General features: G+C 39.7%; 1 protein-coding gene across 5 annotated transcripts; it reads right to left on the bottom strand.

The window, feature by feature from the left end:
- Positions 1–24,256, bottom strand: ACOT9 (acyl-CoA thioesterase 9). Of its 5 annotated transcripts, XM_026103392.2 has the most exons (16): positions 23,996–24,256; positions 21,730–21,821; positions 19,972–19,998; positions 16,930–16,975; positions 12,886–13,056; positions 12,755–12,792; positions 10,650–10,733; positions 9,978–10,081; positions 9,117–9,190; positions 6,752–6,819; positions 5,705–5,816; positions 4,511–4,601; positions 3,916–4,001; positions 3,032–3,119; positions 2,696–2,846; positions 1–2,421 (listed from the first exon to the last, which is right to left on the bottom strand). In XM_026103392.2, exons 1-16 carry the CDS (start codon positions 24,007–24,009, stop codon positions 2,363–2,365), a joined length of 1,305 nt encoding a protein of 434 aa, XP_025959177.1. In that variant the 5' UTR covers positions 24,010–24,256; the 3' UTR covers positions 1–2,362. The 5 variants fall into 5 exon arrangements, with proteins under 5 accessions (XP_025959177.1, XP_025959178.1, XP_025959179.1 ...); XM_026103393.2 differs by lacking the exon at positions 19,972–19,998; XM_026103394.2 differs by lacking the exons at positions 21,730–21,821; positions 23,996–24,256 and adding an exon at positions 14,745–14,824.
- Positions 24,257–24,528: the final 272 nt, after the last annotated feature.

The following is a 24,528-nucleotide window of genomic DNA, read 5'->3' as shown; positions in this document are numbered from 1 at the left end:
TTCTGTCTTTCTTTTTATTACTATACATAGTTTACATAGGGTTTTAATATATATATATGTATATAAACACATACACACACATATTCCGTATGGCTGTACGTACATTTCTATAGTTAACTGTGATTGTTGTACATTCTTAAGATATCATGAACTTTGAAAATATATATCCTTTTAAGCATCTTCATTTGCTGGATTCATTTTCTTCACTGTGTCCAGGGAGTTTTATGTCATGCTTTCCTCCCCACTGTATTATCTCTTTTCCTCCTCGCCAACTGCTTTCCAAAGGGTAACTTTAGAAATTATGATAAATTCATATTTAAATATAACTGAAAAGGCAGAAGAAAATGAATTTGGTACTTGCTTAACTTATAAGCGTTATGCAAAAGTGACTCATGTAGGATCACTGGGCCAATGCTAAAAAGCTATATAGTCAGAAGTAATAGGTAGTTCTGAAACAGATCTCTCAAATTCCTGCTTCGCTGCTTACTTTGAGCACCCCACAGTGATGCATACAGCAAGGGAAGAAGAAGCTGGGATAGAATTTCAGTTCTTTATTTGTGTGATCGGTCAAATACTCAGCTTCCAAAGAGGAGGAAAACAGAAAAAATATACCCACAGTTTCATAACCATTAAAGAAAAGGATTATAAGATCATACAGCTGCATCAGGAACAGAGTGTGGCTGAAGAGTGAAATTCAATATAAGGAACAGGGAGCATGCTATCACTGCAATGCATCAATCCAATCTGTGTCAAGTAACATTGTTTCTCCACTGGAAAGCTACCTAACACATGCAGCAAAATCTAAGGGAAAGGCCAATGCATAACATGCCAGCTGATAGAACGCTCATTCCCCTTCCATGTATAGCCATCAGCTTTTACAAGCCATGAATTTCACACTATCATTCCAGCACCACAGGAAGCTGGTCCTAATCATGAATTTCTCAAACTTTCCTACTTTGAAATAAAATCTCATCACATTACTTTGTTTTATCAACCTGTTTCATGCATCTTTGCTGAGTCGCACCAAATCTACCTGCTTCTTCCCCATTTTGGAGTTTTTAAGCCTGCAAGGGACAGCCGAGTCTATTCTCTTGCACTGTAAGACATGATAGTTCTCCCATTTAACCTACCGCTGAGCCCTGCTACTCTTGTTTGTGTGTCTTGATCACACAGGACATCAGTCTTGATTTGAAGGTATCAGAGATCCAATTTTGTGACTGTGACTGTCCTTCACAGATAAGCTTGACAACCTTTAAAGCAGTGCAATACTCATATTCCATTACAGTCTACCCCTACACAGCAGTGGTGTAGCTATTCCCCCATAGGGGAGTAACAATTCTCTCACCATTCAGCAGCTGACCTGGGAGCTGCTCAACACAGATTCTCTGGAGCCCTGACTCCTGCATCTATCAAATACAAGTATTGCCATTTTAGCAGCATTTTCCTTTCTCTGCTCCCAACCCCAAATAAACCAAAATGTTTTGCTTCACAATGCCCTTTCCCAGTTTCAGTCAGATCTCTACTCCACAGACCATCATGAATAATTCATTCAGGAACACACTTGCAGTTATAGCAACAAACAAACAAACAAAAAGATTTTACAAGAGGCTAGCGGGACTGGCTATGCAAACAGAATGACAGAACAGCCCATCTGGCCATTTTATTTCATTACAAAAACCAGTCACCTCCCAAGGGAACAGGCAACCATCCGAAAGAGAAGCTGCAACAACCCTGTAAAATCCCAGATGATGGAAAATGCCTGCTTGCATATGCACACACTAATATTGTGTGCACACTCTATTAATTTGTGAGCTTCTGCAGCTGTCCAGATGCTTGTGTCTTTGTTTAAAAAGAAAAAAAAAAAAAAAAAAAAAAAACAAGATCCTGAACCTAATTTACGCATTAATGTAGGTCAACTGGCTTCATCTGTGTTTATCTACCTATTGCCCATATTTTTCTGATAGAACTTCTAACTCTTATCAGAGAAACAACAAAGGGGAACTATCAAGGGAAATAAGGCAGATGGTGACAAGACAGCAAAGGTGGTAACGAGATCTCTCAATGCAGACAGACAGAAGCTTTCTAAAGATTAAGATGGGGTTTTTTTCAGCCTTTTTTCCTAAAAGAATCAGTGTGTCAAAGTAGATTTCTAAAAAAATGCTAGTAGCAGAGACTAAGAAATCCACTTATAGGCAAATACATATTAGGCTAATACATAGGCTAAAAAGGAACTTTTTTTTTTTTTTTTTTTTTTTTTTTTTTTTTTAAGTACTGCAGGCACCTGTCTGGTAGTCATCTCTGGTGACAGCTCTCTTTCAAGGACAGCATGCTGCTACACTGTTGATGCAGCATTCAGTGCCTCTCAGATTTCTTTTATGGTTGCAGTGAAGTGTCGCTTCCCATCTAAATACAACATAGACTCTGAAATAATGTGAAGAAAAGAGATAATACGTTATTAGCTTAGTATCAATAATGGGCAACCACACGGAGTGGCAATATTAAAGAGCAACCCAAAATGCATTTGTTCTGTCACCAAAGTATACAATACATGTGCTTTGCCATGAAATGCTGTTAAATTATTCAAATGTCAATAGTTCATCTATTAAAATGAACAGCATTTCATTATATTCGAACAAAAAGAAAGTAAGTCTTCTTTTCCAGAGTTATAATGAAAACGCATTAATTGGATACTTGCCTCCATACGTTTTGGGGACAACCCGTGGGACCTCCTTTCCTGATATAAATGTAAAATGGAAGATATTGGTTGTCTGGTGTTCTCTGGTATCTGCATCATAAACCTCACTGTGTACTCGAACCTGGATATAGTTTTTTTCTGTATAGCAAACCTACATGGTTAAGACAGGAGGAACAATTAGTAATTCCTCATTGGCACTGGAAAACTGAAATAGGCTTTGTTTTACTACTTAATAAGAAAAGCCACACACTCTCATAATGCACTGTTCATTATCAGTGATTAACAGGGATATGAAGGGTAAGTTTTTCTGCTCTTCAAGAAGAAATCAACTCCTACCTGTGCAGAAAGCAGTAGTAAGGATCCAACCTCAACTGGCCTCTGAAACATGATATCATCAACAGATACGATAAAAGGTCTGGAACCCCTGAGCAAGAAAAAGAGAAATTTGCTCTCAAGAATAACTAGGGTGCTTGGAGAAACTGAAGCTATTTCACTGTCGGCCTTTTAATGAGGGGTTTTTTTTAGAAAATAAGTCTCAATTGAACACAGGCCACAGGAATTGCTGAAGAATTATGCCATCACCCTAGACAAAAATAACTAGAGGAAACCTCTCTTATATGCATACAAGTACACACTCCTTCAGGGCACACTACAGCAACACTGTCTTACGACTTATGCTTGCCAGGCAATCTTCATGCCATCATTGCTTAGGCCTCAGTTGTCCAAGCACTGACAAAAAACACTCATCTTTCTATCAGACTACGCACATGCTCACCATTAAAGTCATACACAGATCTCTGCTGGGTGATGACCTCAGTCACTTTTTCTAAGAAGAAGCACTTTTTAGAAGTTCAGAAACCATTACTCTTTTGTATGTAATGAGAAGATGCAGTATCTGTTACAATGCTAATTTTGTATGTTTAGAAAGAAAATGCATCTTTATAAGTCAATCTCAATAGCTTGGAAAGACAAAACAAAAACGATATATTTTCTATCTTTACACGTGATGTTTAAAAACCAAGCTCCAAGGAGCAAGATACAAATCTCTTTGTAAAAATGACAGGTGCACTATCTAAGCAAAATATTGGTGTGTCCTGCCACATTCAGTCAGACATCTAGGTCCTTTCTATTCAGACTTACATTGGTTAGCTTGATTCTCTGACCTATGAATGCATGCACCATGTTCTGGATTACATAAATGTTGCAAGTCTGCAACTCACCCACAGCTGCAAGCAGTTGCCCATCCCAGTTCAAATGCTTTCCTCATGAGAAAACCCCCAAAGATCCTATTGAAGATGTTCCGTTCCTATATACAGAAACACCATCAGCAAATTGCCATGTAACATATATTCTTCCCAAAATATTGTGTTGAATTCTGCCTAGTAATCTGCACTTTTGTTCACAGGATTTAACAGAACACCCAGCATCTGAATATATAAAGAGCGCTACTGAAAAATACATACAAAAGGCCAAACGGCTGTAGCAAGTTCACTTAATAGGAGCTCATCTGACTCATCTGACAATGTAAGATCAAAACGCAAAATTGTGCCATCAACCAAAAGCCCAATTTAAACACTTTGCAAAGGAATTTGTTTACACAAAATGAGTACTCTAATAATAAAAGAAAGCAGTGAAAAATCTTCCATTTTTCAGTGTTAATCCATACAGATAATAAAAAAATGGCAACACAAACTCAGATCTAAATAGGTAAGGAGGATGAAAAGGACCTAAACAGAATAAAAGATTTGCTAGTCTTAAAAGATAATTCTTAATTCAATAGCTGTTTTTGTAATTCATTAATATACTTCAAAATACCTGAGGGTGGCAAATCTGTAGGCTCTTCAGCTTTGCATCTTCCATCCACATTGAATTGGGTGGTAACACACGACTCCGGAAACTTACCATCCTACAGAAGAGGCAATAAACTTAATAACCCACATCAGCAGAATTCAGCAAGTCAAAAACACACAAACAGGAAATGTGGGCACTAAAAAAAAAAAAAAAAAAAGCTACCACTGAAAGGTATTCCAACAGACCTTGAAGCCTTATCTAAAGAGGTATTTGGATTTGTTACTGTAATCATATCGCCTGCGCTCCTGATCTTTCAAATACTTTTTCTAATGTTCAAGCTTAAGTGAACAGTCTCAACTTATGAAAGGTGCATGAAAGAAAAGATAAACTACATCCACAAAGCATGTGCTTACTTTTCCAGAAAAGCCTTGCACTGTTTATAAATATGAATTAGAAGAACACAATAAACTAAGAGAGTAACTCAACATCAAACAGACAGACAGTTTGAGATTTTCAAACCCAGGCAGAGCGTGAACAAAATACATTTGCTGATTCTAATGGAAGGCATGTCTAACTTTGGTAAACAGCTTTGAAATATCAACTACATAATGTTAGTAAGTTAAAGAAATTATAAATTATCCACAAATGCAACAGTATGCCAATGTCATTAGGCATTGTTCTACGACCACTGGCACTGGAAGATTTCACAGAAATTTCAACTGGAGAAGTATGTCAACACTAGTCTCCCTCAGAAAATGTTTTCAGGTGTTATATTTAAAACACATTGCAAGGTTACCTGGTCAATACATGGCCAATTCCTGCCCTCACAGGTTTTTCTAGATATCACGGCAGAAAACTCTTATATGGTTGCAAGTCACAAGGCTGCAAAAGAGTTCCATTCCCTTGTTCAGTTAAACATCATTAACCTTCTTTCTAAAGATTATTCCAAACAGCTTGCTCAGAACTTGCTGTGCTGACACTGTTACTTTCATCATCCTTGCACAGCTAACACCCTGGGATATTGGAAGATACTTTGGAGAGGCATAAATGTCACATTAAACTTTGTATCTGCGTTTCAAGCAGAGTACCCAAGAATTTAAATGTTGAAATGGGAAAACAAAATGTCTACGTATCTTCCACTCTGCTCTCCAACTCAAAAGGCACGTTACTTTTCCCTCTCACAAGACTTCAGTTCTCCTCCACCCCTCCCTTTCTTGCCTTGTGTCCAATGTATTAAGGAATATGTCATGAACAATGTTTCTTTCTTCTGCAGTGGGAGCCATTTTCAGTAAGGAAGCAGTGCTGAAATCAATCCTCTTTGTCTTGTTAACTAAACATAAAAAAAAAATCTTATCAGAATTCAAAGAGAAATCCATTTCACTTGGCTCTGAGATTTTAACCTGGAATCACCTGTCTCTTTCTTTTTACCTCAAGTTAAAAGATAAGATTCACAGTCCCACAGTGCTAGACTGGGATTCAAACAGGAATCTGGCTTTTAGAATTGATGGCATCAAAGAAAAAATAAGGCAGAAGTCCACCATTACCCCCCAATGTGATGAAGACCATATACTGTGATATCCACCCACTCCTCCGACAGAGCACTTAAATACCCCCCTCCCAAAGTACAAAAAACATACCAAACAAAAAACCCTACGGAACAAACACCTGCAAGTTTTCCAATGGTACAAGAATGCAAATTTATGATAAAACTCATTACCCTAGGCCACACTGATTGAGACTTTAAAAGATCTGTTGTTCAGTTTATACAATCTTTTATTTTTCTATTTAATTTAATTCCCTGCTTTAAAATTCCAGCTTGGAACAAAAGAAGATGGTGCTACATGCTTTTCCCCCACACCTGAGTTCCTTTCCAAGGGAAACACAGCCACCCAGATAGGGAAGGAGCTGTGATACACTCCAGCAGGCCCACCATGGGGCCGATCCATCAACCAGAACATCAGGACAGCCCATGCCCCAGTCAGGACTGAAGTGGAGCAAGCATCCTGAAAACAGAAGTCTGGAGTGCAGAGTACATCAAAAGTGCCCTTGCCTGTCAGCTCAGCCAGAGAGTTTCCAAGAATGTGCTATCGAGCTTTTAAACTCTCTTTCTTCCACCTCTAGCCATATTGACATGTGAGACACAACAAAAATCTGATTTTAAACAAATTAGGAGCATCTATTAGTAGCAGAACTTCTGAAGTCTACTTTCCAGCTACTAAGTTGAAGCTGAGTCAGATTTTCATACTGCCAGGAAATATGACATACATTCCCCTTGCTTGAAGATTTCTTCCTCCTCAGGGCTCTCAGGAATTAGTGGATTAACAAATGCTGGCCTATGGATAGGAATTTTTTTAAGTTACAAACTTTACAAGAATTTGTCCTGTAAATATTACATTATAACATTTTTACTTATATACACATTACAAGATGAAAAGAGAGACTTCAAATTATATCTTAGAAACAAATATGTTATTTCATAATGTGGCTGCTGCCAAATGAATATCATATTAATTTTAATTCTGAAGTCGGGTAAGAGATCCAACCACTATCTAGTATCATTAAGAAAGAGCAACCAATGCATCTGTGCTTCTTAAAGAGCCAAAACTGTACCTATAGATTATACTGAACATCACTCAAGCAGAAAGCTATTTAGAAACATTTGAACATTTAGAAAACAAAATTCCTTCTGGAACAGAAAGAGCACAGTGCTTTAGGTAGCAAGGGTTCTTATAATCTATACATTCCCATGACAGCCTTATCAACAGGCAAAAGCTGTTTACCACACGTAACACTTCTCAAAGAAGATGATATGAGGCTGCCTGGAGTCCCAATTCATATGCTTATATTGCTGCACAAATAAATCCACTGTAGCATAATTATATAAAATTTGATTTTTTCTGTTCACAAGGAAAGGCAACTGCTTATTTTCAAGAGCCCTTCTTCCCCATAATTTCCACGTATTATTTTTGTATCTTAACCATTTATAGGAATGCTCAGAACAAAAATGTACATATATCTCCTCAGCAGATTTGCATGTTTGTGTGTGTATATACCTACATATATATATAGGTGTAAGTGTATATACCTATATACATATGTATATGTGCATATGTATATACATACATACACAAACATGCAAATCTGCTGAGCAATTCACATCTAGCCCTGAATCTTTATTTGGGTCACTGACAAGCAGCACGCAGAGACACCGATTGCTGGGAACAGTCTGCTCTTTTTCCTGCTTTGCCAGAACTTTGGTTGAGGAATGTTTGAGACCCACTGGCTCCTGCTCCATCACACGGCTCATATTCCTTCTCCCCAGCTCAGGACATGTCAGCATCAGCTCTTCTGCCCATGCCCCAAGCTGCTGGGATGCACATTTGCTATGGCTCAAAGCCGTACACTCACATTTCCGTGGTGCTGCACGCAATCTAATTTATCTTGTACCTCTCTGCAAGGTCTTTACCTAATACAGAATACCCTTCTTATATGGACAGAAGTCTTCCAAAACACAGCTGGCTTTTGTCCATCCGGCTTGGAGAAACAGCAGTGAAGTTTGTATCTATGACATACCTCCATACAGACATGCCCTCAGCTGCCCATTTGTAAAGTAGAATAAGAACACTACCTTGGAGAGTTGCTTGGATTTATCATCATTTGTTTTGCTGCATTAGTCAGTCTGCTAGCATATACCAATTTGATATTATTTTTTGCAAAACAAGTCTGCTTCCTCAAAATATGTATAGGAAAGATACATTTCTTTTAAAGTATATTGTGCATAAATACTATGTTAACAGGACCTAAACATATCTCATAAAGCTGAAGGAAACCAAACTAATAACTACTTTTATTATTATCAGGAGTAAATAATTATGTCAAGCAAAAACATCTTCATTAAACATACCTCTCTTCATTAAATACAAACAATTATTTAAACTAGTTAGAAAATGGTTTATGACTTTTGGAAGCTATTTGCAGGAAGGTAACAAATACAGATGATTTTGAATCGTGCTTGAGTCATGCAAACCAAAACTGAAACTAAGCAGCTTGTTTGTTTGATGACTAGGCATTAAAGAAAGAGTGGAACCAGAAAAATATGGTAATTATTTCTTGTAATTCTGTGAAAATACTTACAAACCCATGCTATTTACATAGCAAGCTTCAGGCTGACAAGAGTCATTCTGAAAACACCTACTCTTTTCTATTAAGGAATTAAAGGCATTTTTCACTCAAAGATTACTGAACCATTCAGGCTTAATCTTTCCATTCCTTAAGACATTAGACCAATTAACTCTAACTAGTACTACAGAATGCAGGTGAGGTTCTAGCTAACTCATTCAATTCCATGTTCATCAGGCCAGTCATTCAAGCACAGGGATAAATCTATCAAAGGAAAGGGTCAAATCCCAAGACTTCCTTGTGTCATTTAACTGCTGAATGCAATGCTCTAAAGCCTGCCCCAGAAAAGTAACAAGAAATTAGAGGGACGTTTGGCCAAGAGAAAACATTAAGTGTGTCATTTATCTGTAACCGATGCTATATAGTTTCTATACATACATAGCAAGCTACAATGTTTGCCATTTTCACTATAGCAGGAGTCTGAAGAGTATTCCTCTGTCCTACAAATTACCGTTTGTTTTCTGGATCCCGGGCCACCATGACAAAGGTTGCATCTAACACAGGGCTGTAGTCACCATCATGTAGCTAAAAGAGACAGGAAACAATTATATTCTTAAACTCTAAAACTATATTAGTGCTTAGTAAGCTAGTTAGTGGACATCAACCATGCAATCATACTGCAAACCTGTTCACTTTCTCATTGTCACCCCTTCTGAGTTCTCTCACAATAGATCCAAGGCAAGGAAAGAACAAAACTTAAAACACTAGTTTCCAGAATTCTGCAAGGTAAATACTAACCAAAGGAATGCTAATTATTTACTAGTTTCCAGCTAGAAAAATTATCATACTCATTCTAAAATGATCCACTTATCCTTTTTTCTGAGAAATACCACAAAAAGTATTTTGTTGTTAATATCAAATTGCCACTAATGCCAGCACTGGGAGGAGTTCAGACAACAAAGATGTAACCTTATCTTCTACATTAGAGACGTCACTCAAGGCAACACACTGAATTATAAAACATTTAGCTGAGTGTTTATCTAAATTGTAGCCAGTAATACTTAAGTAATTAAGTATACTTACTTAAGTAAGTATATACTAAGTAATACAGTATAAACAATTAATTTTTATACTGTATCTGCATTACTCTAAATAAATGACAGAAAAAATAGCAACAAAGGATCTTGCTGATCCTAAACCATCAGCACTCACGTTGGTCTTGAAACGCTAGAGCTGTTTCAAGCACTTCAAGACAGTTATCCTAGAAAATTTAGTTTAGGCTGCTAAATGTCATCATTCAGAATCTTTTCTGAAGCACCTCAGAATATAAAGTGTGACCGTCATAGGACAGACAGAAGTCACAGGCACTAACCTGCAGCATGTGCATCTTCACTTCCATTGAGGTCCTCCCAACCCAGGAAACATTGCCAGTGAATTTGATGTCACAGTCCGGATATATGATCTTTTTGCACAAATCTAAAAGACAAACATTAGAGGTTACTGAAGATAGAGAATCCAGTCCTTCTGTATTAAATCTGAGTGATCTAAGGTTCTTTGTTTTCTGTAAGTGACAATACACATAAAGAGAACCCAGAAAAAGACAGTCATTGCAAGGGACCACACTTGAGAACAGGAGGAAGAAGCAGGCATACAGGTGGCCGACGGATGACAGACCCACAGAGATGCTCAGCAGAACATGTGACATAAGCAAGGCCTAACTCCATCACAAGAAACACTGTTCAATAATGAAGGTAAGAGACTCACTTGCTAATACAACACTGAACACTGAAATGCAGAAAGCATAAAAACTCATGTTTTGAAAGGAAGGGAAACCTGAAATGCTAGGAAAGCATCTACAAAGCCCTCTTCCCCCCTCACACACTTCCAAAAAAGCCAGAGTACTTATAAGTCAAAACAATATAAAGTGAACTAAACAGGAGAGGGAAGAAGAAATCCTCAATAAGAACCATGCAAGAGCTGCGGAAAGACCAGGGGGTTCGGGCCAACAGATGAAATCATTTCTACCGATCAAATTGCCACTTACTGATTTTATCCACCAGGGCTGTAACTATTGATAAGGGAGACCTTGGCTGCGCTTCCTGCTTCGTGTGAGTGTAGCAAATGAGAACTGTGGAGAGATGACAAACAGAGTCAGATTTCAGTTCTCCTGTATCTTAGCAAAACATTAGTAAAGCATTATCAAAGCCATCTCTGTGAAACAAGAGGTACCTGCAAAACACAAACTCAAACAATGTCCTGCAGGGGTACAGATGAATTCCACATTTTCATGTGTGTAATTCATGGGATTGCTATAAAGAAAACTGATTCAGCAGCTGTCTAGGCCATGTGCATACAAAAGGAAACTGAGCTTAGTACCTTACCGCAACCCATTGCTCCTCTACTCCCTAACCCATACAATTTCTTCCCTTTATCCCTGTAGCCCACTTGTCTCAGAAATTTCATTCTCTTCCTACCTCCTACCCTGATTTTATGCAGGTTGTCCAAGGATACATTTTATCTGAGGACTTATTTTCAAATACCGACCCCTTTAAAGAGGTGCAGATCAGGTAAGATGTGGCTTATAGGCATGAAAGCATTGTCAGGTATTTATCACATTTTAATTACTACTAGCCAAACCATTATTTTAATTAATTAGCTCTGCTCACAAGAGTACATCCAAGTAAACAAACTCCTTAAAGTACTTTGCTGCAAAGATACTGTCTACTATTCATGTGATTTTCACTTGATAGAGATTCCTGTAATCAAAAGTATTTGTTTGCAGAGAGGAGAGAAATCCTTCCAACAAATGTGAGATACTTTTTCCCTCCAATTGCTAAAGTCAGCATTCTAAAAATTGTTATACCTATCAACACGATTTAGTAAGAGTCGGAGTTGGATTTATCAGACTTCTAATTGCCATGGGCAACTAATTAGAAGTCAATCACATCTTGATGTAGAACGTCTGTCGAGATCACAGTTACGATTAACCCAAACTGATACATCCCCAACAGAACTGACTGAAGTCAAATATGATTAAAAACAAAAACATTCCATGCTGCATCAGGAAAATCTAAGATTTTCACAGAACTACAAGGAAGATAACCGAGGTAGAGAAAGAAAAACAGGCTCATCTCATTTACCAACAGAGGGGAGCCAATAGTTTCTCCTTTTCCAATTCAGGAGAGGAACTGAAAGGCAGTATCTTTCACATACCAGAAAGAAATGGAAATAACCTAGATATTTCATCTATCCCTGATGACACAGGTGACATGCATTCACTTGTTTCTCTGCCTTCCTCAATTTTGGCCATCCAGACTCCTAAAAGGTCTTTCTTTTCTGTCAAAGAAACCAATATGCACTTTCCATGCAGAGCTTCCCTTTAATAAGCGTTTAATTTTTTGTCAAAAACCTCCACCAAAATGTTCCCAACCAGCTACAGAACTTTGATCAAAACGGAAATCATCTTGTGACATTTTAAGATAAAAACATCCCCAGGTTATATTAACAACCTAGCACTTATTTTAGCCAGAAAACAAAAGACAAAGATCTTGAACTTTTAAACATCGTAAATAAATGGACCAGGGAGAAAAGAATCAAGAAAGCTAACTTGCAAAACAACTGAGTAGTTTCTACTTCTACCCTTAACACAAATTCCAAAACAGAACCCAAGGACCTATACCAGGTGGTTTTTACTTGATCACAGTGGATACATTCTCTCCACACTATACTCTTATTTCTCCCCCAAAGGAAATATTAAAATAAATAACCTTCCCCTCGCTATCATCTGTTTTCCTTTTTTAAGAGAAAAATCATCTGATTTAATTTGAAATAGCTCTCCATGCAATTTTCTCTGACTTAGAACTCATTACAGACTCACAGTTTAGGTGCATTTCTCAATAAACTATTCTTGTAGGTTGTCCTTTACAAAACTGGACAGAGGCAAGAAGGTGAAGCTATAAGGAGCCATTTTGCTTCTGGTTATTCTTTATCACCCTTCCTCTTCTTTCAGCACCAGTATCTTCCCCTCTCCCCTTAGGGACAGCACTTTGATGTGATCCTCTCTCTGAGGATATCATATCATCCCAAATACTATTCAAACTCACTTTGTCTGCATTATTCATGCATTCATTTCAAGAGACAGATACTGACCTCCTAAGCTGTCAAGATCTTCAAGAATTCTTCCAAACCTGCAAGATATGTTTTTTGGCAATTAAATATCTACATTGATAATACATGAAAGTTATCACTTTTCTGTACATATAACATACTTGCTTTGTTACCTGACACTGTTGTGTACGTTCAGATACTTTTCTCTTATTTCAGGTTGACTTCCTAGAGGCAGGATAACTTCCAAGTAGCTATCTTTCATTCTCTTAGGAGGCAGATCTTCCTGCCGTTTTGCCAGTAAAGTATGAAGAGCTTTTCTTTCTTGCATTGCTTGCACATGATCCCTAGTAAGAGAAGAAAAACGCCATTTGAGGTATGACAACAGAACTGAAGCCCTACCTAAAAGATGCCACAGTGAAGATTATTACAATGAAAGGAAGAAAGATATAAAAATAGCAAAACACAGCAAGTGTGCCTTGAAAAGAAAGAGAAAAGCACATAATTAGCTTTGTTATGCAAGACTACTGCAGAGAAGTTTTTAATAAAATAGTTTTATTGTATGAGTGGTAAGCACACACTTTGCACTAAAGAGATAAAATTTATCCAATCCTGAATGATAGCAAAATGTCTTCCCTTGAAAACAAAATAGTTTAAAAATTTTAATTACATACAATTTAACCTACGTATTTTTGTGCATACTCATGTCTTCTGTAGCTTCTATATCCCTATTCTTGCCAGTTTGATAGGTCTGATTTCCAGCTTACAGTCTCTCCCAAGTAAACAAAGGAGACATACAATGCCGGCTAGTACTGACCAGAGAGATATCTCATCTGCTAAGACTTGATACGACCTACAGATGACGTTTCCCTTTACAGCATCAGTTCATACAGCATACAGTTGACCAGCAAGCTAAAAGAAAGGGAAAATGAACCCACCTATTTCCCTCTCTTTCTGCCCAGTCCTCTTACTACTGTGCAGTTATGGAAAGTAACAGAAAAGGGAACTCTGCCCTTTCAGAGGGTGCTTTTCCAGCACTACTGAGTCCGGAGCAGTTGCAGCCTGAACAAAGGAAAGAGGGCCAATTTATCCTCACTTCTTTCCAACCCACCAGTTTGGTTCTCTGCATGGATATCTGTGCCATGTAACAACCCTGCCCACCATTCTCCTACCTGTTCCTTGAAACTTCCCTCCCTTAAAAGCGCAACCTGACTGAAGAAAGCAAATATTTGATAACATCCCTAGAATCAACAACAAAGCATTGATAATCTGAGAGTTAGACATGCAAGAGTTCAGGTATAAAGCAAGAGAGTACACAAGATGATTAATCAATTTCATAGAGCAAGAGAAGGCATTAAACACTAAGTAACCAAACTTCATTTTAAACTTGTAGTGGATATGAACCATTCATTCAGTGGTGCATGCTGCATTACTGTGATTTGCATGCCACTGTTTAACAGAGCCACTCAAAAAACAGTCTATAAGAAAATAACAGAAAAGAAACTTTTCACCAAAAAGGAAATTTGTCTTAAAGTTTTTATTTTGGCTGCATTCTGGATATTAGCCACATTTTAATACAAAAAATGTTTTTGGCTTGGGTTTTATTTCAGCAGAAGAGAGGTACAAAGGAGTCACACTTCCACATATTTATACTTCCTCTTTTCTGTTTAATAATTTTGAGGGGAATGTGAATAATCCATGATCAAAGAACACAGAGGTTTAGCAGAAAATTTCAAGAGTATTTTATTGTTTAAAAAATATCATCTGAGCAACATGAATTCATAAATTCAATTCAGAGAAGATGAAATGATAGCTTCCTACTGCAGAGGGATTTTTTTTGAAGGTGAGACGCTGTATAGACATGGAATATACTAGATGACTAAGGAAAAAATGCAGTCAAAGGTGATGCACCTCTACGCTTTCTTAAAGGTTTGTTTCTAAGGTCTTTCAGTGAAAGGTTTAAGAGAAATTAGTCAGAAATTAAATCAAAATTTTGGCTAAAAACATAAAAAAGAAACAATAAAAATCCAACTACGTTCTGTTTTCACCAGTCCCATCCTGGCTCCTCTGAGGTCAACAGCAGAGCTCTTCTTCACTTCAGCTTCAGAATGCACTCTTTAATATAGAGAAATATCGGGCTCAAGGCAGTTATGTTTTTCAACAGATAAATACTTTTCCACACTGCAATACCAGTCAACACTTCACCTAGGTATTCACCTACTAACTGCTCTAAGTATTTTGAGAAATGACATTATTTGTTTCTGAAATGGCCAAAACTCTTCCTGGACTATGGCGAGGTCTAGTATAAATCACCCTATGAATCTGTCATCAGACTGTACTTGCAAAAAAAATTTAGAGGTCTTCTTACGCAGACTTCTATGGGTATTATTCCCAATGATTTCAGCACAGGCCAAACTACTCCATAACCTAGATCGAACAGCTTTATTTAGAAATATCTCATATCCATAGCAAGAATCACTGTGCTATATTAGTAAAGGGGAATGGATTCATTCTTAACTATGTAAGTACAGAAAAAGAGAATGCACAAGCAAAATCGTTCTTTTTAATGCAAAATGCCACCAACCCTTATAAGAGAAATCACAAACCAAAATTTCGTTTTAGCAAACCTAATGGTCCAAGATGTTCCTCCAACCTGCATCTTTCCTACTCTCACAGTAGTCCAGATGTCTGTGCATCAGGCCTTTGCAGCCCACACCAAGTTCCCATTTCCAGACCTCTATCAAGCTGCTCTGTTGGGTCCTCTTAGTCATCCTGTGGTCTAAACTCATTAAAGCCCTAGCTGTTCTGTCCATGCATATCAGTTCTTTGTCACTCCATCCTACAAGCGGGATCTCAACATCTACATGACTGATGTCTTCCAAACTTCCCCACAGATTAAGCTTGTCATTCTCAAGCATGCCCAGCTATGGGCTCCTCAGCTTTACTTCTTCATGGTAGTTGAAGCACACAATCCTCTGCAAACAACTTCCAACACAATTATTCTGCATTTTTACAGCAAAAGCGATATACCTATCTAAGGAAAACACTGCTCTGGTAATCCTGGCTTCACTCTCCCCTCCTATCACGGTGGGAGCAGTGGGGAAAAAGAAATGGATGGAAAGACTGTATTTGACCAGAGCCTTCTATGAGTTTCCTGTCTTCAGATGGTATTTCCATTTAGTGTGGTTCCTCCCCAGCTATTCTTGGATGCAGGAAAGGCTTTTTTTTTTTTTTTTTTTTTTAAATCAGCTTTAGATTGCTTGTCAGCCGACCTGTTGAAAATTTCAAATCCCCCCTGCTTTGTTACGAGGCAAAAATCAGCTTCCCAGATTCAGGCACTTTCTTTAGCATGCCTATAGTACTGTTCAGATAGACCTAGTCAGAAGGCCAGGACACATTAGACACTCAATCCAGGCATGCAGATACCTCTCCTCATTTCTTATCGGTGCACAAAGTGTGAAATAATAGCTCAGCAAAGACACTCATAAGAATATCAACAGTCACTAAAATAGCTATGGAACCAATCAATCTGCAATACATAATTTCCCCAGACTGTTATACTGACTTACTCAGAACCCTTAACAGCCAGAGAACTACAGTCAGCTCTGGCTTATCCAACATAATGGAGGGGGAGCAAAATAATAGAAATAGGCGATAATAGACGACAGAAATTATATGTAAATTAAGCCACAACTAGGTTACTGTGAAGAAAAGAAATGCCCAAGATACTCCTGACTAGAGAACAGAGACTCAAACTCAACAATTTTACAAAGCGACATGGGTGCTGCCAGGCCATTCATAATGCAGCCTGCTTCATGCAGACCCAGTTCCATTGCCTTTGAATCCAGGGGAGGATAAATCCGCCACATGGATAATCCCCCAACAGATAAACCAAGAGATGACTGCAGTGTAACATTTTCGGTCAGACTCTATGGCTCTTAAACTTCCATCAGTTTCAAAGCTAACAAGAAAGTCTTGTAAGGATCAAGAACATACACTTTGTTCCTTTGGTGTTAAAGAAAAATCTTCTGCTAGAGAAATCTCAGAAGTCTGTGGTACAGTAAGAATTCAAAAACCTTTGGTTTGCATTACTTTTTAGCATTGGCCAGATGTTTTTTTTCCCCAGCTAGCTAGCGAACATTGTCAATCTCCACTACCACAACCCTGAGCTCCCTCTGGGTTTCACAGACAAAGTAAAATACATTTAATGTACACTGTACCTCCAGTTGGTAGATGCTCCCACTATATCCCTCAATCTGCTTCGCACTGAAACAAAAAATCAAAGCAAATCAAGCTTAGTTCTCCAAGTGATAAATGTGAGGTTGCCTGGTGCAAATAAACACAATCCTCATCCCAGAACAGGAAAATTAAGCAGTCATGCAAATAGTAGGTTGAAAACAAAAGTTTGGCCAAATTCATTGATGTTGTTAGTAGGCATATCACAGTAATGGGTTGAGTAACATGATTCTGTAGCTTATTGTGTACAGCCAAGATCAACAAAGAATGCATTTAGAGTGTTTGTTAATGCGATCAAATGCCTGCGGTGCTAATTAACAACAGAAGAAGATAGCAGATCAAGATCAGATTGAGGAATTTTGATGTGAAAATATTTCAGGCTAAACACAAACTGTGGAGATAACACAGATCATAAAGTCATAAAAGGAACATAAAAGGGAATAGCACAGCTGGGAGACAGGGAATGCTGAGAGCACTTTCTAATTAGTCCCATCCATGAAGGGCAGGTAATATCAGTAGTCTGGCTCTTGCCAGCATGGCTTCATATGCCTTCATTCAGGAAATACATTTTTAGCAGCCTCAGACGTCACAGTGTTAGGACAGATCTGTACAACTGCTTCCAGCACTGTTTTGCACTATCACAATTAATCCTAGCCCTGCACAAGGTCTTCTTAAATTTCAAGAACCTGCAGAAGCAATTATTTGACTCTTTCCTTGGATGGGGCTATTAAGTGTGCTAAGATCTAGTCAAGTCTGTCAGCCCACTCCATCACTATCAGGCAGGTGAACACATGCCGTTTGCAAACATCTGAAAACACACAGCAACAATAAACTCTTAAGTTCAAAACAGAAGAAAGCTGAGAAGGGGATACCTTGCTTACTTACAAGATTTTTATGGAGAGGGCTCAAATATTAGAGGAAAATAATTAGGCACACATCAAGGAAGGGCTGTCACAAAAATTCACAATGAAACAGAAGGGGGGCTGCTGGAGACCCATCAGCTGATCCTTTATATGTTTAGGTTATTAGATACAATCAGGCTTTGCCAACTCCAAACTTAATGCCAGGTCAGAGTATTCCCTATGGTCAGCAAGTTGTCCTGCGAGTGCTGGAGTCAACAAAGTCTGACTTCCTATGGATTAAAAACAGGTACCATCTCTCAGCCAGATCCACTCTGTCCCCCAGCACAGTCACTTCAGTTGCTGCTCCTTTCCGGCCCAAGTCCCCCACACCTCCGTGGCTGCAATACCCCTGACCTCCCCTTTACTTATTCCTTTACCCCAGCACCCTCAGCTCCTGTCCATACACTCCTAGGCTACTTCTGTTTTGTCTGCCCTCTGGTCGAGCACCAGCATGAGCTGTGGCCAGTCAAGAGCTACACAAGGCTGACTGCCAGCCAGTACACACATCTCTGTTACTTGCCAACTGCCATAAAAACAATGGTCAGTGGCTGAATGACAACACTAATTCTGGCACCCCGATGAACCTCTAATTCAGATGCCAATTTTCAAAGAGCTTGTGGAAACACAGGTCTCTGTGATTTGTGCTTATCTATTTTGGCTTAAGTCAGGCAACAAAGATTCTGGAAGAATAGGGGGATAAGAAGATAGACAGATAGACAAAGACAAAAACTGATTACTGAGGCTAAAAATATGTTTTGAAATAAGAAGAGTTCCTTTACTAATTCTAAGAACAAGAAATTATCAGTGAAAGAAACTGATTAAAAACTGAAGAGTTATTTTTTTGGAAGGGGTTCTGATTGGGTTTTTAAGCAGCAGCTAGCTTGCTTACATAATAGGTACTACTTTCCTGTTACTCATACTCCACCTGTGAAGCTGCCATAGCATGCACTTGAATAATACAGTGTTAACAGAAACACTATTACATCTTCTAGGAACACAAAACCTCAATTTTCCAATAGCGTGCAGACTGTGCTGCGATAGGGAGGATAAACAGCACTTTCAGAGTCAGTGTCTCTGTCTTGGTTTAAACTTCATCTTCCTTTTCAGCTTTAAAGAGGTAAAAAGTTCTAAAAAGCTTTGGGTCCAAACCTGCAAACATGTATATACAATGCTAATCCCATTTACTACTTCTGATTTCAATGCCAGGCATACAAGTAAACGTTTGCCAGACTGAGACTCTGTAAACTTCATTTTAACAGTAAAAGGACCAAATGTAAAAGTGTTTCTAAGATGGTGCCAAACTAAATCTAGTCCATTTTACAGACTCATAAATACATTTTTTTCTTTTTTTCCCTGGGAAAATGATACTGCTCTTTTACATCTTCATTATTTTATAGCAGAATTTTAAGTAATTAAGCTCAATATGTCATAAACTCTCTTTTCTTACGTTACAACTGGTAAATGTCTTAGATGTACAAAACATAACTACAAAAAATGGGTTTCATTCATGTTGCAATATTTTACAGAATTTCCTGGAACATTAATGTCAGAGCAACAGGACCTGCATTTATTTGATCTATTCTGTGCAATAACGGAGAACATGAATGCAGCTGGACAAGCTTACTGCATCCTTCGAGATCTATACCCCCTTGTGCTGATGACTCCTCAGGCTGTGGCCAGGTTCAGATAGACCACTAATATATATTTTACCAGCTGTTTTTGTACAGAGCTTGGTCCAGACTTCAGTGAAAGCTGCAGATACCCACTGCTTCTGAACAGCAAGTCTTTTTATTCAGATGTCTACAGTGAAGCTAAATACTGCAGGACTTTGTATGTAAGAGATTTTGTATCCCACAAGCCTCTTATAAATGTGTTATCCAGCATGCCATCAGGAATACAGTGTGCTGACTGGGATCTAGTACAACAATATCTCTACAAATAAGACCAGACCATTTGCTTGTCATGACTAACAACCTTAATGAAGACAAAGAGGCTTTAAGCAAGTTGACAGAGAAGAACAACACGTTTTCATTTTTCAGGAATGCTAAAGTAAGGCAAGAGAGTAGCAAGGTAAGTTTGGTGCTATAGCAAATATTAAAATATACACAGATTACCACAACACACCATTATTCACATGAATAGGTAAGTGTCCTGTGGAGTAGAAAGCACAGGTTAGATTAACAATACCATTGTAAAAGAAAGAAAGCAAATTACCTTTATTAAGGGGTAATCTATTAATCTGATAATTTTACTTGCTTAAATTCCATTTAAGTACATACACCTTAATTTTAGTAAGCAATTGTAAGCAACTTGTCCTTGCTTATTTCCAAGGTTAAGTCAGTGTCTTTGTGATTTCAACTGAATCAGTCCTTTCCTTCACATTTGATCGAAGCCAGCCTTACTGTTGATCCATCTAGTGGAGCTGTGTAGTATCTGCCTCCACTGTAATTCCATTTAATTTCTCAAACATTGTTGTACCCTTTACTGTCAGTAAACAATACTAATCAAAGCACATATTAATGACAACATCTCTGAATCTAGAGCTGCAAACACTTAACAGCATGAGTAATCTTAATACCTCGGACACCAATGGGAACGTCAGGATTGAGCCTGGAGGAAAGAATAATTGGGAGCATTTTTCAGGAAGTGGGATGAGAGTTATTTCAAAGGAAATTACTGAAGTCCTGCATAGTGTGCCTTTAGGAGAACCATGGAAGAAGTGAGCACATTCACAGCTGGGACCCAAAATTAGAAGGAATGATGTGAAAAGCTACTCAGTATTTGGCGTTTTGTGAAAATATATATAGTAAATGAAAGGAAGAAGAGCTTGTTTATATATCCTCAAAAGTCTGCATAGCATTTTTATTAACCTTACAATTTTGGAACAAAATTTCAAATATTTATAGTTTTTATAGCCCACAAAATACTAGTATTCTTCAGTAACAAATCAGAGTTAAGGCCAGGATGGCTTCATGACTTCAGTATTTTTACTGTTCTTCCAGGTAGTCTCATTATAAAATGTCCAAATAAAACAGCTGGGTAATATTTGCAATTGTGCGGTGTTCTCTTTACTTGTTTCTCTCCTTTAACTCCCAAATTACTATTTATTAACAATAATGAAAAAAAATCTCTAACAGCCAATAAGCCTCATTTTCTCTTTTATTGGATTACTTGGGACTTCTATTTAGAGAACAGAAGGGAAATGCTGACATCAAAAACAAGCAGAACTTCATGAAGGAATTATTTGTATCTAACTTTGGCCCTTTTCCTCCTCTCTTTTTCTCAGTGCACAGGTTAAGAATGCCAGAAAAATTTTTAACAAGCTTTTGAAACAGGAAAATTATGATTTATTATTATTAGAGCATTAAAACAGTATCTCAGCACAAAGCACTACTGACAAGCATGTTTTCACATGGCAGTGATGTTGATCTAATTAAAACAAATTTCTATATTTATGAAACAACATTGACACGTTAAAATACCACAGTTCTGTAAGACTTTATTTGCACTCAGTTCCTCCATCTCTTGGCCATAGTCTCCAGACTCCTTAGTACCTGCCTGTACTATATTGACTTTCCATCCAGAGCCTCCTTAAGAAAAAGTTCTTCCTCCAGAAAAGAGGCTTCTTCCAAGGCTAAAGACCCAGACTAGCCCCTAAATCTGTAATTTCTATAGCGCATGCATATTCATTGCCATTGATCTCAGAACACATGCAATGATTTTCTGCTTCTTCCAAAATATTTATACTATGAGCTAACAGTCAAGGCTACCGCCATTTTGCAATGTATCCAAACCATATTAACACATCAAAGGCTACCATCTGAAACAGTAAGCTCCTTAGCAACATTTCTAAATCTTCCAAAATACAGCCATTTACTTTACCTTCAGACATGTCAGGAAGTGACAGGGAGCCACTGGTCCCAGAGGTGAGTGTCCTAGCCAGGACAGAAGAAAGCTTCTTCATGGTGCACAATCTACGGACACAGTGGAAGGATTTAGTATCATCAAAGCTCCTGCCATGCAAATAAATTAGGATTTACTTTTAACAGTACAGATTGCTTCAGAACTCCCATTCTTTATTTTTAGACTGATTTTTAGAATCAGAAGCAAACCAACAGCTGAAACCAACAGAAATTCAAAATGGTATCCGTCCCTATCCTAAAACAGGAGGGAAGAATGATTCACTGGAGGTGACTGTGCTCTTCACCGACTATTCAGATGCCCTGGGACAACATCTTAGACTGAACACCAGCTTTTATACTGTAGACATAGTAGCACAGACAAGATCTGTGTACACGTAGCGAGTTATCCATGACTGTAAATGTGAACACACACACACACACCTGTCTGCCATATGTGGAGGTGGAAGGTGGTATACTCTAGGAAGGATATCACAAGGCCCCCAACACTTCCCCACTGAGCTAACCATGATATTCCTCTCCATGGTTGTGCACTGCTCCAACTCAGAACTAGCATAAAGTGCAGGACATAATCTGCTTAGTTGCTCAGCAAAAAGTAGCAACCATGAAACCCTTCAGAGAATGTAATCCACCCAACAATTCAGTGTTAAAGCAGCTAGTGGCCAATAAAGATCCTCTAGGCAAACAAAACTCTAGTAACATAACACACAGAAGGCCTGCAAGAGTAAAACCCTTCAGGACAGTTCAAAGCATTATCATAAGATGTAACATGGATTGCTTGTCCCTTAATTTTCTGTGATCAAGGCTGGAGTTTCTCCTGAAAAAAGGAAAAAAAGACACATCCCCAGGCACCAGTGGAAAAGCAGGGCCATAGACATATCTCTATCTACATCTCCCTTATGAGTACATTTACACATACTTATCATGTACATACAAGCTGCCTCTGCCTGCAGCTACATCAGGATTACTTAAGACGGTTTAAAAAAAAGAAAAAACACACACACACCTTAACCACCTTAGAAGCTAACAGAGTCTCATATGCACTAGAAATCACATTAGTGGTAATTGTGAAACCTTTCTGTTACAGATACAGCTTCTGGACCAAACACATCTCATAGCACAGCCAGCAAAAGACTTCTAGCTTAACCCAGCCTTCGCTCCCACAGGATCATAAAACTTGCTGTCACTTATGTATGATGATACACATTCCCAAAACAAGTAAACACACAAAAGTTAAAAATGCTTTCTCAAACACGTGCTGCCAACTGTGTTGTCAAAGTTGCACAGCCCACCAATTCCTAAAAAAGAGTTGTTCCCTCCCCACAAGAGCGAGGGACACAGAAGAAACACTCTATGGGCCAAAGGAGGGAAGGTGAGGGCACTGGTGCCTCCCAAGCCTTGCTTCTTCTCATACCTGCCTGGTTATCACCCTGCTCCTAACGGCTTCCCACTTACAAAACCCTTCACTCTGTTAGGCATGTCATGGCAACCACTTGAGACGTATATTTTTTAAAAATGAGAATCACTGGCTCAGAGTATATTTTAGGGAAGAGTTTTGCCTCAAGCATTACTATAGAAGGATCTAAATCACTGTCCTCAGTTGTATTCATCCAATAGGCAATGAGATTTAACCAGCCCTTTTCAGTGTCTGGAACACCTTTTCACCTTCTGAGAGCCTGAAAATGAAATTAAATGATGTGAAAGAAACCTACGATTTCAGACAGTATTTCTTGTCTTCCTCCAAACCGTGTCAAGTCAACACCCACCAACGCAAAAAAAAAAAAAAAAAAAAAAAAAAAAAAAAAGCGATAAAAAGGACGCTTCCGTACTGGCAAGCCGCTGCACCACAGGCACCTGTGGCGCCGGACCGCGAGTGACCGGCCGCCGCGGGGGCGGCCGTTGGGCCGGCCGTTGAGTCGGGGGGGAGGGGTCGGCCATTGGGCCGGGGGGGTCGCGGCGGACGCCAGACCCGCTGCCCAAAGCGACCGTTTCCTGGGGGGGACGCGCACACGCACCGCCGGGCCGACACCGCGGCCCAACCCGCCGCCCGCCTCCGCTCTGCTGCCGCTGTGTCCCGGGGCGGCAGCTCCCGTCCTTCCCCTCCGCCGCCGCTGCGCCCCGGGGTCCGGCAGCGCAGGACAGGCTGAACCGCTGCCTCCCCCTCCTGCCTCCCGGAGCGGCCGTCTCCCCCGGCCGTGCCACCGCGGGCAGGCGCTGAGCAGCCTTACCGGGCAGCCAGCATGGTGCCCCCGCGCTCCGCCACCAGCACCGCCGCTCGCCCCGCGTCTGTGGGCCACGGCCACGCCTGCCACAGGCACGGGGTCCTCCAGCACCATAGACGCGCGGCCCTCTTGGCACAGAGCGTGCACTCCGCACGGCCCGCCCGCGCTGACGCTCTATGTTCCGCACGCTCCTGCTCCCGCTCTGCGCCGCACGGGGGTTTGCGCCGCTCGGTGCAGCCCCTCCCAGGCGCGTCTGGACGCACCAAGGCTTCACGCCGCTGTCCCAACGGCCGGCGCCTGCCCCGCGGCGTGCGGGCTCCCGGCACCCCCCTCCCTTCTCGGCGTCGCCTATTTCCCCGCGCGGCCGTGAGCGCTTCGCTGCACGTCGCCGCGGGCACCAGCCTCTCCCGCTTCCTGTCCCCGCGTGGCTGCGGAGCACGCGAGTGAAAACGAGTCACCCGGTAGCACCCCCGGCGGCGGCCGTTAGCCGTTGAGCGAGCCCACGGCCGGGCGTCCCGGACACGTCCCTCCCCCGACGA

This window comes from Dromaius novaehollandiae, chromosome 1 (genome assembly GCF_036370855.1).
Source record: "Dromaius novaehollandiae isolate bDroNov1 chromosome 1, bDroNov1.hap1, whole genome shotgun sequence".
Classification (NCBI taxonomy): Eukaryota; Metazoa; Chordata; class Aves; order Casuariiformes; family Dromaiidae; genus Dromaius; species Dromaius novaehollandiae.
The sequence above is the reverse complement of the archived record's forward strand: the minus strand, read 5'-3'. Positions and strand labels throughout refer to the sequence as shown.

Bases quoted from the DNA above. Each gene is read 5' to 3' on its own strand.
- ACOT9 (XM_026103392.2), bottom strand. The intron at 5,817-6,751 runs GTATGTCATATT...TTTTATGTTTAG, and splicing joins AATCTTCAAGCAAGGGGAAT to TTAACAAGACAAAGAGGATT. The intron at 4,602-5,704 runs GCAAGAAAGGGA...CCTCTTCTGTAG, and splicing joins CTTAATACATTGGACACAAG to GATGGTAAGTTTCCGGAGTC.